Below are 15,163 nucleotides of genomic sequence, written 5' to 3'. Positions count from 1 at the left end.
AAGCATCATTACTAAAAGATCAAATTACAAAAAAAAATTTTACAAATATCTGGCTTGCATATCAGCTATTCTACAATTTTAAAAAATATAACCATTTAGAGAAGAATGCTTAAAATCAAAGTATAGAACACACATTGTTATGATTTTGTACATTCCATATAATTACCATCTTCATTTTCTTTAAAAAAGTCATGCTTTGACGTATGAGTTTTATGACCTTGAAAAAAATCCTAAGCCTACAGAATAGTAGTTCTTATAAGTTGTTCTCATAAGAACAACTGTTCCCCTTTCCCTTGTTTCCACACTCTGTAATAGAGAATAGATTCCAAAAGTTTTCATTTTTTCCAGTTATAAGGGAACAGGCAATCTGTGACAGTCACTTACCTAATAAAGCTATAAACCAGCATTGCTAGCAGTCACACCAGAACATTTTAGAGGACCTATGCATTCCTTTCTGTTGTCTAAATGTATATAATACCATCTTATTACTCAGATCTTTAATTTAAACAGTGATCTGTGTTTGTAGGATATTATGCAATTTAAAAATCACCATAAAAACAAACTGATAAAGAATGGCTTAAGTTTTAAGGTCAACATAAAAATATCTGCATTATTATTGTTTATTTCTAAAAGAATTATGTATAAGCATACAACAACACTGATTGCCATGAGGCCTTATATTATGAATTTTCAGTTTGTCACTTTTATAGAATTGCTGTGATGTAGGATTTTATAAGCAGAAAGTAACATGGGATTTTAGAAACAGTTGGGTTTTTAATTTAAAGAAAAACACCAACAAGCAAAGTAAGCACACAAACACAACAGTGCAAGGTTAAAGATAGTACCCTCACCTATATAAAGATATTAAAAACATATTTCTGAGGCAGGACAGAGTCCATCAAGTAGAAAACCTGTCTCTGACAAAAGATTGTAAGGAAGAGAAGAACAGCACAAGCACATGGTGAACTTGGCTGAGAGCATCCTACAGCATCTCCAGAATGCTCCAGCTGGAGCATTCCAGCAGCTCAGGGATTTCTGAACCAAGGTGAAATCCTCAAGTTCAGTAATCCCCAGTGACCTTTTCTTGCATAGATAAAACGTGTTTATCAGGAGCTGATCAAGTCAACCCCTTAAACACAGCTACACTTCTCCATACACCGCAGCCACCTGCTCTGCCCAAAACCCAAGGTAAGAATTAGCAGCTCTACAAATACTATAGCAGCTACATTGAAAGGAATTTGCTTTCCTGCAAAGCTCATCAGCATATCTGGGAATGAAATGCACCCAAGGAAAATCTAAGATTCAATCTTGTGACTTTCAGCATCTAGTCTGGGGCTTTATTGTCTCCAGAACACCACATGGCAGCATCCAGGATTCCGGGATGTCTGGGTACCCAGAGCTGCTCTGCTGCTTGTCTGGAGATGCTGAGAAGAGGCTGATTGCTCAGACCTATCCAATACAGGCTTCACACATTCACTGCAAATAAGTGCTGGAAATACCTATTTATTTTATGGTGTCTAGCTTCATTGACTTGAATAATGAACTGCTTGTTTCTGTCAATAACAGCACTTCAAAATTTAAGAAGAACTGTCTGCAATCTTGAGGATAAGTTAATGAAGTTTGATTAAAAAATAAAATCAATGAAATCAGCTGACAGCCCTGGTGTATTTTTTGGTGAATCAGATCCTAGTAAGAGCTGCTATGCATAATCATTTGGATTACATGTGGTAGTCAACCAACCTTGCTATTGCAATAGAGAAATAATCATGACTTAAATTACAAGGAAATAGGCCAATTTTCTTGAGTCAAACACCAGAAATTTTGCTATTCACAAATACAGCTAGCTCTGGAAGAGGTTTGGAGAGTTACCTTCACTTCTCTGCTTAAAAGCCCCCAAATAACTACATTCACTAGTCTATTTAGTACAAGTTTCCTTGTGACAAATGTTTTATCAAGAGTTATGATCTTCATAAACTGTGTATTAAATAATACAGGATTCATGCCAACATTGGGAACATGGCATGTTTTAAAATGCCTGTGTAGACTCTGAGGACAAAATTAATGCCCACCAGTGTATGGAAAGAAATGTTACATCTCACTACTGAAAGTTTAAAAGTTGTAGCTATGTCCACAGCCAATTTCCTTTCTGCGGAAGCATCTGTAACTCCTCGCAGGATCCAAGCAAGTGCTGTCTTCAGATGGAAAAAATAATTTCTTCCTCTGCTTTTATTATTCAGAAGCTGTAGGGAAAGAGAGCTTTTGCAGTCCACCCCGGCAGCAGCAGATATCTTCATTCTCACAAAGGCTTTAGAAAACACTGAATTAAAAAAAGGCATGTGGTGGGGTTTCACCTACTTTTACTCTTTTCATCACAGGAAGGCAATCTAGCCTTGAAAACACATTTTTTTTTGCCAGTGGCCCTACACACTGGCAGAAAAACAAAGCAAGTTCTGAAGATGTATTCTGCTTGCTACTCTGCCTATTGCAAAACCAATAAACATACTTTACTCCACTGCCAATACCCAGAGTGCAGAAATCACTTCCTCAGACACCTAAGGCCAGATGTCCATTTAAAGACAAACTGAACAGAGGGGCTGGGCCACAGAACCCCAGTGCACTTATCCAGGACATCCTCCAGCCCTCCTTCATTAGCTTTGCTCCTATTCTGACTACAACGTTACAGCATCTGTTTTCAGAAAACACCATTTCTGTTATTGCCAGCCTGCGTTCATCCTCCAAACAGAGCACAAGCTCTGTCTTTATGGAGCTGGCACCGTAACAACAGGATGCATGGCTTGGGACTGCTGCACCCTCCTGTTTCTGCAGTGCTGAGAAGTCCACAGATCTGCTCTGATACATCAATGTTGAGAAACCAACACTGATATAAAATAAATAACACTGGTACTTCTTTACCATAAAAGCCTTAAACCAACTCAAAATTTTAAACACATCAACCCTGGAAAAACTCACCACTTTTCCCCCAGTCACTGTGCACCCTCTAAAATTATGCAGGTTTCACAAGCCCTCCCACATTCTTTAACACACTGACAGCAGGTAAAATACACTTGATATCTAGTCAATGATGCAGAAAGGTTTCAATGTGCTTAAAATGTTATGGATCCTCTGATTCTGCACCACTTGATCTGTAATCTGCCTAATTCCACAGCACCAAAATCCACAGGGACCTTGCCATCAATCGTAATGGTTCAGAGCCAAGCACCACACAACCAGAGGGCCCTGAAAAAAGGGCAGAATTAAAGAACATTGCAAAATCCCAACTTTGCTCACCTCTGAAAATCTCTGTATAGCAGCCTCAAATGCATATATCAAAGTTATTCACGTCTCAGTTTAAAAGTAATAGAGATAACACTACTATAATAGTTATGCATTGGTAGATATATCAAATACATCTTATTTTTATAGATAAAATAAAAATCAACACAGACACCTTTCTTAAGTATTAAATAGATAACACAGTCAAAGTCATCATTTGCTGTTCAGCCTTACTATAATCTAAAAAGAACTTCAAGTGCTTTTGCTCAGAGAATCTCCACGGTCTCTATTGTTTTCAAAATTGCCAGCCACCAAAAGGACACCAAAAATTCTCCTAGCTAACAGAGATTTTTCTCAACTAGTTCTGATGTAACTATGCAGATCCAAATAAATACAATCCTTACCATTGCCTTTAACAGGAAGGATGTTTTAAAACATTAGAGTTAAAAATCAGTTGCAACCATACAAAATTATCAGCAGCACATCTGGTGTTACTCAATGAATTAAAACTATTTAGTTGATAAAAACTTATAATACTTTACAGAGAACTTCACATGGATGTGACCATACTCAGCAGCAAGGTGATGTTTTATATTCTTACCACAGGCACACAATTACAACACAAGATGCAACTATACTAACATCAGACTACTTCAATCTACTTGAAACTCCCCTTTTTGCTGGGGACAAGCTCAAACACAACATTCCATCTTCCCTGACAGGTTTATGTGAACATTTTCACTAAGTAGGAACTGCAGCCAGATGAGCTGAAAAGCCAAACTCTGATAACAAAAAAACCTCATAAAATGTAGCTTGGGTAGTTTTAATAGTAATTATCCTACATGAACTGCACACTTATTTGTATCTCACAGTTAGATTCGGTCAATGTATTTTTCATTCAAGAATATTACTGAACGACCTTTATGAGGTCAATTATTTCAAATATTCAGGTACCTTGACATTCCTTCAATCCAGAGAATGCCAGAGATAAAATTTCACATTATGTCTGAATTTACTCTGATAGGTGATATCTCACTAAGAACACTGCAGACTTTGTTAGACCACTGAAATAATATTTAATGGTCACTTGAAACAACAAATATAGTGACTCTTAAAGTATATTAGAACTTCTAAATCTGAAAGTATTTTCATTTTTTTTGAAGATTGCATTGAAAATTGTAGTTATTGAACAAACAAGCATTCTGATATGTTCTCAACCCAAGCATTAAGTTCAGAGCAACTGAAAATTAAATGGACTAAGCAATAAACTGACTACATTGATTTTCCTTTTCTGTGTTGTGAAATGTTAGGAGTAAGCAGAAAGTACAGATTATGAGAAGTATTTTAGCTTTTAAAAGGTTCTTTTGGCTTTAGTCAGCCAGTGGAATGATGGTGAAAATTTCTACCATGGCCACATTCTGAGAATAAAGTATTTTAATGTAAACTTCATGGACTTTTTAAGCTTTAGTAGCTTTAAAATTCTTTCCATTTAACTTTAGCTCTGTTCCTCAACACGCTGTTGTTCTTTAATCAGTGTTTTATAAAACCATTATCATTCAAAAAAACCCCAAATCCACTGATGTCTCAATTGAGATTTCAATAAGATTATTACTAATGTGTAAAAAAAAAATCAAACTATCTAGACAGAGATACTGGGAAATCTTCAAGGGACATGGAAGGATGTGGTCTGGATATTGATAAAAGCTTAGTTCAGAGATAGGCTCCTCTCTGAACCATCCCTGACAGAGCTTGCATCCTCCCCCAGGGAATGCATCACCTTCAAGGGTGAGAGGAGATTACCTGGGACAAACTCAACTATATGAAAATTAATCTTTTCTCAAATGGTCATCATGACATAAAGATGAAGTGATAAACAGGCGAAAATCAGACACAGGCAAGAAAAGTTTCTGCTAATTTGCCTGCAGAGATTTTTAGGAACAAAAGTTGTAGCTGATATATAAATCTGAATTTTAAGGTAAGAGTAGGACTTAGAAAGTAGGATTTAGAAAACCTTTTCTTTGGACATCCAGACAAGAGACCTTAGGGGTGAATATAAAAACTGAATATAGAGATCCTTTAAAGATAGAGCTTGATTTTTCCATTGTAACAGATCAGTCTTCTAAACATGTCAACTAAGCAAAAAAAAAAAAATCAGTGCTCTTCATATTTAAGTAGAGCCAAAGTTCACATCTCTAATTGTTACCAGGATGCAAGCACTGTGAAAAGAGGTATATATAAAATGATCCATCCAACAAAAACAGATCCATGATATGAAAAACTGATAGTCAGTTCTATTAGATTAAGAATTATCTGAGTATTGCATCATAACGTACTGAGAAAATGCAGTAAGCCCAGTTGAACAGCAACCTTGATGTTAATTAGAAACAGAAATCCCCCAAATAAATTGCAACTTCAGTATTTCAAGCATCACCCAATCATAAGGAAATTCTGAAATTCAATAAAATTATATTCAGAAAAAAAAGCTATCAAAAAGACATGTAAAGTTCAGAAGACTCATGAAATGGACTTCATTTTGTTATTTCATGGGTATATCAGGCAGATAAGAGGAAAATGCAGCAAATGGGTAACATAACAAATACTTTTCTATACATTTCTGTGTTCTTTTTTAGACATCTTATTTTCACTTTATTACAGAACAAGTTACAACCACCTTTTATTACTTGCCTTATTTTTCTTAGCAGAGTGTGAAAAGGTCTGAAGAGTTCAGACATATCTTCAGGTTTATGGTCCAAGTTTAATGGTCCCTCTGAGTACACGACAAGGCCACTGTAGTTCAAACACATGCATAAGCACACAAAAAAATGAAAATTACATTACAGAGAGCAAGTACTGAACAAGGAGTCAGAAAAGCAATTGGACGTAACCATTAAAACTACACCCAAGTTACCTGTTGTTATCTTATTTTTGCCTTATTCATCCACAGTTAGAATTAAATGCTATTTAAAGAGCTTTTCCTCCCTGAGCCCCTCAAAGCAGGGGAGAAAAAGAAATGGAAGCATAAGAGGAAGAACATACATTTACTTCATTGTTGTGGTTGATCCATAAAAAAACCAAACCATGAGAAACCAAGTAAGTTGGGGAAAGCTGACTTGAGATTGCAAATGGCTTTTCATTTCTAGTCTAAATTTCTAGGCAAGGAAGTTGTGGTAAAAAAACCCCACATTTTGTAAATTCCAAAAACCACATTTGAATAACAGGGTGCTTCTAAATCAACTCAACACTTACAGAAATTTTCTGGAAACAGGTCAGTTCATGATCCTGAAAGCCGCTGTATACTTCTGTACAGATAACAGTTCCTCCTGACTGAATCACTACAGCCTAAACCTGTCTGGGTGTCAGGGATTAAACAAAGTTCACCATTAAGATTAAAACTTCTTCACCACTATCTGCTGCATCACACTGCGTGGTGAGTGTGGATTCCATCCACATCAGGCACCACTCTGCTTAAAAATGTTTAATCCTCTGCCCACTGCATGAAAAACGTACATTTCTCTAAGGCGAATGGATTATGCTCTCTCACACTTGAGATTACTCAGATCTTTTATCCTTTCCTGCCTTTACCTTGGCTAACTGAAATCTGCCTGTATCTCAAAGCTATTTTCCAACATTCCAATTACATGTTGCTTCAGAGTATTGTAGCTGTTCTGCATCCAGACCATTCAGGACTAACAAGACTACTGATGGCTTTTGCTCACCAGCTCAGGCAGCCTAGCACGACCACCAAAAGCTCTCCGAGACAGCAGCAAAGCTGTACATGAATCCCACTGAAGTATTAAAAAGGGATCACTTACACCCTTTTTATTATCTGGGAAATACTGCTTTTTTTCTGCTTATAAACCCAGAGTCTGGCTCATGGTACTGCGGACAGTACTGTGGTCTCCTATCAGCTAGATGATGGCCATCCAAAAGTTCAGAATTGTCAGAGTCCACAAAATCTGACTACTAAACTTGACCATTTTTGCTTTGGAGACTGGGGTTTTCAGGGCAGAAGCACAGAAACGGGGAAAGTGGAGAGAGAGAAAAAAAAAAATTCCTTCTTTTATGAGTCAACCTTTTTTCTTTTTTTGTGAGTCAAGACAAATTATCCTGTTTCCAAGGTTACATAATTTTTTCTAAGCTTTCTGAGCTTCAACAAGCAGGTTGTCACAAAGTGATGTTGCTATTGCTGACTCATGTACTAATGTTCTGCCTAAAATACATTACTTCATTGATGAGTATAAGCTTGAAGCTGCTCTCACCAAACTCCTAACTGCTGCAAAATCACTACTCCCTTGATTTCCAGCTATAGTTCACTTGCCCCAGAGCTTAACTCTGTTAAGAAGAGAAAATCAAGAAATTAAAAAAACACAAGAGGGCTAGATCACTACAGAAGAAGATTATGAAATAGGCTGTGATCTTTTAAAGAGTTCTGAAGTTTAAATATAATTGTAACATAGAAAGAATTAAAAACCTGAAAAAGGTGTCCTAAAATTTCCTGCTGAGTTTGAAGTTCACTCTAAACAACATACAGTGTATAATGGGTACATTAAGCTGATATCTGAAGGAAAACCTTAGACAAAAATGACACAACAGTATTCCTTAAGCCTTTGCTATTGGAAGACCAAGGACGTCCAGCACTTCTTGCTTCAGACCCATCTTTCTCATTAAGCCACAACAAAGCAACAGCAACTTCAGGGGTTTCACCTGTCCTGTGTTTCAAGACTTCTCCTTTCACAGCCCAAATAAAAAGTTTGCATTTCTACCAGACATTACTGTATCTAGATAGTCTAGGGTTTTTCTGTGGAACTTCACATGATTTCTATTGAAATCACTGGATATTATGAAGCAGTTCAATTATTTTCTCCCTCTCTTCTTTGCAGTTTGGGATCTGGTGTGTTTGCCAGTGAGCCCTTGGTTTCCCTGTCACTCGTGATATATTCTTCTTCATTGGATCTTCCAGCAGCTTCAAACTGAGCTCTCATATTCGTGTTGTCTTTTGATAATCAGATTATTGCTGTTATTATTTTTAGAATGACAGTTACAGACAATATCCTATTTAACAGGAACACTGGGCCACAGGGATTTCCTGAGGAGAAGCATACTCCACTCACAAAATGACGTTTCTTATTTCCCTCAATTACAGTACTTATATCAGCTAACTTTAAAACATTCACAATGATAAAATATTAAAAAGATGCTGGCTTTACTCCAGAGAAGCTGCTGTCTTATAAAATCAGGAAGAGTCATTAGGAAAAAAGCATCAGATATGTTCAATATGGCAAAAACTGCACAAAACAAAAGTCTTAATTTGGTTGTCTTGAGTGGTTAATATAGGGCACATATTTACACATTAGTTATAAGTGCTAATACTTCCCCTTGAAGAAGATTAAAGCTTTAACTTACTGGTTACAATACAGTTTGTCACAACAATTCCTTTTGAAGTTAAGAGTCAGTAAAAAACACAGACAATTAATTTTGAATTTTTTTGGTTTCCCTGGATTGTATCCTTAGGTAATATTATTTTTCAGAGATGCACAATACCCCTATTCAAAAAAATATTTCTGACATTCTGTAGACTGATGTTGTTAATTAATTTCTTCGTTTATTTCTGGAAGACAACTGAGCAATGACTCCAGGTTCCTGCCTCCAATTTTTAGAGTTCTGCTTCCTCTATTTTTTTTTCCTCTTGATATTACACATAAAACTGGTAATAGTTTAAAGACAACAACCTTATACCACAACATGTTCCTCTTCTTTTCAGATTCTTTGTAAAGAAAGTGCAAGCAAGCTGAAGTTAAAGAAAATATTCCAAAATTCTGAACAAAGTATTTGACATCTTCAGTAAATATTTAGTGAGGCAGATTGGAGAGTAGTTTAAAAAATTACTTACCATACAATGGCTAATCTTGGAATTGTAAACATTAAAGCCGGTTCATAGTCATCTATCATATCTTGAGTGAGGTATCCAAGCCTTAAGGCTCTAAGCAGAAGAACAAAATTTTTAGTAAGAGATCAAACTCCAAGAAAAAAAATTTCAAATAGGAAAAAATTTGGAAAAACTGTTACAAGACAAAACAAATCAGTAGTTAACACAAGAATATTTCTGTTCTGATCTAAAACACTATTTGTATAACTGCTGAGGTCTCTGTTTTAAAAAATATTAAGGAAAAATAACATCCTTAAACACTTAAAGCTTTTATAGGTATTCAAAACAAAAATAATTTTAATGCTACTTTCCCTTCTTATTTACTATTTCTTGCCAAGTTTAAGCTTGTTACTGAAAACCAATGCTGCTGAAAACAGCAAGAAACATATTTCAAGAAATAGCAGAAAGCACTTAGTTTCATTTTCTAATAGAACTTGCTATATTCCTGTAGGTCAACCCCCTCAGACTAACAAACCAAACTTAAAAAAAAGCAACTCGGTTTGATACAGCAGCTATTACTGAAGTCTGAAGACTCTGGTACTCCCTTCATTGACCTCTAATAACTTTATGTAATAACTTTGACTAATATCTTAGGCAACTCTAAAACTAAAACCTGTTGTATTTAGGCTTTTGACTTGCCTATGTTTTCCAAACTTCTTCATACTTCTTTAATTTCCTCAGAAGTTTTGTAACTTCCTCAAATTTCTTCTCCAATTTGTCTGTATCGGTGCATAAAATAACACTCAAAACTGCAAACTAGTCCCACTCTGACAGGTCCTGAAAAGATTGCAAGTAACTTTTCTTATTCCTTGCCAGTGCTTGTCTTGCCAGTGCTGCTGTTTGTGGACAGCCAAACAACCACAAAGCAATCACTGCTTTGTATTAGCAGCACATGGATCCATCTATGCCTGGACACCCTCAGCTCTTTCCTACAGTCCACAAGCAGATTATCCAGAGCTGGAAATGAAACCATATTTTTCCTCTTACTCGACAAGTATGTGCATATGTAGTACCCTGACTGGCAGAAAGTAAACCCTCCTACTTGTGACTGGGTTGTAATCCTGTCATTTAAAATGCCTGAAACATCCCTGGCTTGGCGTCCCCTGCAGCAATGTGTCCATACTCCTTCATTCCTTAGTGACAGGAACCACACCAGACCCAGGGCCCTTCTTCACAAGTTCTCCTACTATGACAGTAAACCCAACACTTGTTCCAGGCATTGCCTCTGATAATTTCACCCAGACTCTAGCTCACTTGTTTCCTTTCAAGAACCATGTTGCACTGCTCAAAACCTCACTTTCCCATGCTGTTCCTCTCTACTGCCCACCCACTGGGCTCATTACTCTATCACAGGGAAAAGTTGTTTAATGCAGTACATTTCAAACAAATTCACATTTTTCTTAGCACCTTATACTCCTAAAAGAGCTTATGAATTGCTGGATTTTTGGTTTAATATCATTTCTTCATATATACAGAGTTGAGTTCCAGTCCTCTAGGATTTTAAAGAGTTCCAAGTTCTTGTTCCAAGAGTTTCCAAGCTCTTTATGTTAAGATGTTCACAGATGATGTGAAACATATCACTACAGATTCTTGCATAAAACATTTTTAAGTCCTGATGTCTTAAACAGGTTCAGCTACTTTAAATGCTTAATCTTCATTTGCACATTTACAGTTAAGCATACCAACAATATTGGTATTTTTGGATTATTAACTTCCAGGGGTGTATTTTGTCAAGCAAACAGAAGATAGGCTTGTTCAAGGCAAACATTCCTATTCTTAACTTTGTACTTGGACACTTACTAGAAAAGCAAAATACCTGGCATTTCATGATACTTCCTAAAGATTACAGTTAAAAGTATTTCTGCAAATTTCTCAGACTGAAAGTAAACACAGAAACAAAAACCCCAGTACTTAACTCAGATGCTTACCTCTCTACAGTTTCACAGAAAAGTACGATTACCTCTTGCTGTACATAATATTCTTTTGGAGATTTCACAGGTACCATGGCAGATACATAACTACAAAGATTATAAAATAATGTATTACTGGCTTACATCCTCTAACACATCAGATTAAAAATAAAGACAAACCTAGGAAAAATAAATTTAGAAACATAATTTAGAAACATAACCCTTCCTCTATAATTTTGTATTTATTTTGGCAGCAGTCACTACAAAAATGGGACAGTGTCAAACATCTATTAGAAATTAAGCCAATTTACTTGCAGTTTGAGGCAGTGGAACTCAGTAGAAGTTCGTAAACATAATTAGACACATTTAGCAATCAGAATTCCATACTGTTTGGCACAGGGAGGTAGGTCCTAGAAGGATCTTTATTGTTACATCTTCAAGATAGAATAGTTTATTCTGCATTTCCTTAAGAAAAAAAAATCCTCACTAAAATGCTCAATATATCTAGAAAAGTTCTACCTGAAATTCTATTAGTGAAATTGTTACCCAGAAGATAGAATTTAGAAGAATTTAAAAGTTGGCCTTGTTTTTATGTGGAATTACATGCATATTTCCCACGGCAAGAAACTCAGCCTAAATTATCTGGCTTTCTATCTCAATATTACTTAATTATTTGTAGATTACAGGTTACACAGGAAGGGGAACAACTGTTTGCAAAACAATGACAAAGGCAAATGCTGTATCTACAAATTAAGAACAGGTCAGAAACTGCACACACTGTCAAGAAGCAGTTACTGACTATCCCTGGTGTCTGCACACCTCAACCCACATTTTTATCCAATATTTAAATTAAAATGTTGTTCACTGTAGCAGTAGAATGATGACTTTTTGAATCAGAAAAAAACTGCTTACCTGAGTAAAATAATACAAGAGAATAGGAATACTGAAGAAGGGCAAACAGTAATGGGAGACAAGACAGTCTACAGGTTATTCCCAAGGAAAATTTAACCACTATTTAATTCTAAGAATACAGTTCTGCTGAGGGTAAGAATGAGCTTATTATATTAGAATGCTTCTATGATTCTTTCATCTTGTATCCTACTATCAGTATCCTACTTGCAACTATGCTCAGCACGCCCAACATGCAGCAGATGTGCAGAAAGCTGCTTCCAATTCTGCAGCGGAATGCAAGACTGAGTCAGTGTGACCTCTGATGCAATCAGAATCTACTTTTCTCACCCCAGTACCAGTTATTTTTATTTTTGCTATAAACCTCCAAGCCACTTTTCAATCACAAGTTTTAAACCAGTGAGTTCCTGCAGTTAATTATGGCTTTTGTAAAAGCACTTCCTTAATCAGACTTCAATTTGCCTTCTCGAATTCACTGGGCACATCCTGCTTTTATGTCTAAGCACAAGAGATTAAAACCTCACAATCTTTAGACTGTTCGTTATCATACATATTTTTTTAATGTCTCTTATTTGTTGCCTTCCCTCCAACTAAGAAAACATTAAGGGATGATATTTATGGCTTCCTTTTGTATCTTGGAAAACCACCCTCAAATGCCACATGCCAGTACACAAATGGCAGATTATAGTTTAGTTGAAGAGAGCAAATATTGACTGTTAGAAAGCTATTCTGTTTTCTCTTCATTATTGCTACACTGGAAGGGAAAAAATATCTAAAAATACAACAAATTACTGAAGAATGCAAATATCATTATGAAAAAATTACATGTTTTCTCCATTAAAAAAACCATAACAAAACAGCCAGCTTCCAAAAACCATCAAGTCACACCACAGCTGTAACAGCAAAGCCAACGCTCACAATGCATTCACTTCAGATCTTTTACCTTAGTTCAAATTCAGCAAAAAGGACATCAAAATGCTTGAGTGAATCTTTCATTTTTTCTGTGTAGAGGTTCAAATCCCTTAAGGCCTGGTCACGAATGATATTTCTAACTTCCTCTAGGCTTCGGGTCAGATCCTTGGCCAATGGCCTCATGGCCATGCTCTCAATTTCACGATTCATAATAATTGAGCCAGCAGCCAAACACTATGAAATACATGGAGAGAAAATATTAATTTTTACAAAGTTCTCTTAGAGTTAAAAAAACCACAAGATGACTTTGAACAAGGTCAGTACCTAACCCAGATTTGTTGCAAATTATTAAACAAGTGAAAGATTTAATCCAGTCATAAACCCATACATAAAAGGCTGGGGATCAGTTCACTAAGTGAAAAAAGAGAATAGGGAGAAAGAAGTGAAAGAACTTTAAAAATCTCTTCTCAAACGTGTTAGGCATTAAGTATTGGTAGAACACATATATACTCTATGTACACAAGGATTGCTTCATAAGAGGAAAAGAAATCCAGCTAAGGTACCATTCATAGACTGTTTTGACCCAGGCTGAATTCATTTATTTTGAATAAATAGATTTATTCCTCATGAAAAGAACAGAAATTCTCAATCTGTCATGCCTTTTGCAGCAAAACTAGTCACACTGGCTTTAAGAGGTATCCAGCTAGACCAGTATCCTGTTTCCCATGGAAGCTGTGAAGGTATTTTCCAGGAGAGAACATCAAAATCTCAGAGTGATTCTTCCCTTTCGGCATCTAAAGATCAGCTCTTTGATACAGTCTTTGCCACAAGGGGTACACCCAGACACCCTGCAATGACCTCACATGGACACTGAAAGGAGATTTTTACTGTAACACATTCAACTTACTTAAAATCTTGTTATTAAAACCCAGCCAAATAATAAGCTCTGCTGCTGGCTTTATTCCTTTATGAACACATTTGGAAGACAACAAGCACTGATATAAATCATACTTGCAGTAATAATTGAAGTATTTTATTAATTGAAAATTTACAAGCTTGTTCTAGTCCCAGAGTTTGTGGTTTGTGTGGATTTTTTTGTTTTTAAGGGTTTTTTTTAATAGTTTTTAAATCTCCATTTGCAGCTCTGTGTTCCTCCCTTCTCCCCTGCACAGGGGACAGGAGGCATTTCTGGGGGACTTGCAACCTGATGCACTCAGGGCACTCAAAGATCATGTTCTTATCTTTATCACCCTAAGCAACATTTTTTGGGAAAGCAGGGAAAAAGCCAAGTTTTACCTGTTGATAAGTACTCTTAGTCTCACAACTCAGAGTGACTGCACTGACAAAGAGATGTGCATGTACACTGACATCACAGCCTTCCTGACCCCATCAATTTACAGGACTACAGCAGCATTACTTTATATGCCTCTTCATATATGTGAAGACTTCACATATGACTTCATATGACTTACCGTTACTTTATCACATTACTTTCTCCAAAACCAAACAGTGTCTGCAGCCTGCTGATCTGACTGGGAGCCAGAGAAAGTTTGATTTGGAAACAGTAAAAGCATAAGCTTACATAGCACAGACAGTGATTAAAGGGAGACTTTTTTTTCTCCTACGTAACACTGGTTTTCTTGGTAACTCCCTGAAGCATTTTCCTGTGTTTTCCTTGCTGTAAATCCAGTTTGTTAGTCTAAGAAAGACTTGTTTGTAAGATTAAGAAAGGATACTGGGATTCACAGGAATTCATCAGGGATGGCTGCAGAAAGAACTACCCCTTCTCTTTTACTTAACTACCCAAGCAGTACCATTAAACCACCATATCAGACTCAGCATTTTCCTGGAGAGACTGGTGTCACCTGGATGATGGCAGTGACAGTCACATGATAATAAACAACATTCTGCTTTTTCTTTAAATGAGGTCAGGCTTATAGGCACTGGCATATCAAATTTATTCTGTAAATTCTGCCTGGGACTCCCCTGACTCAGGAGAGCCTACAATTAACAACTATCAAATACAGTTTCAGGAACAGAACATATGGAGGTGTATTGGATTGAAAAATATAGGAACTATTGATGCTAAACTGAAGGAAGAATTGATAGAGAGAAGAGTGGATAATAACAGGAGCTGAAGGATTGCTTCAAAGATAGGAGAGGCAAAACTGAAAGCAACAACACAATGTGCTGTTGTGTGAGGTGGGATCCCTAAGGAAAAAGTAGCTCGTGT

General features: G+C 36.4%; 1 protein-coding gene across 1 annotated transcript in view; it reads right to left on the bottom strand.

Moving 5' to 3' along the window:
* ZFYVE28 (zinc finger FYVE-type containing 28) overlaps positions 1-15,163 on the bottom strand; it is a 140,909-nt gene that overhangs the window by 39,388 nt on the left and 86,358 nt on the right. Inside the window, exons 4-7 of the mRNA XM_030450632.1 lie at positions 12,962-13,164; positions 11,128-11,217; positions 9,164-9,253; positions 5,959-6,060 (exon numbers count right to left, since the gene is read on the bottom strand). Coding sequence (XP_030306492.1) covers positions 5,959-6,060; positions 9,164-9,253; positions 11,128-11,217; positions 12,962-13,164 — 485 coding nt within the window. The remainder of the gene's footprint in view (positions 1-5,958; positions 6,061-9,163; positions 9,254-11,127; positions 11,218-12,961; positions 13,165-15,163) is intronic.

The sequence above is a fragment of the Calypte anna genome, chromosome 4B, assembly GCF_003957555.1.
Source record: "Calypte anna isolate BGI_N300 chromosome 4B, bCalAnn1_v1.p, whole genome shotgun sequence".
NCBI lineage: Eukaryota > Metazoa > Chordata > Aves > Apodiformes > Trochilidae > Calypte > Calypte anna.
This window is presented reverse-complemented; position numbering and strand designations above follow the sequence as displayed.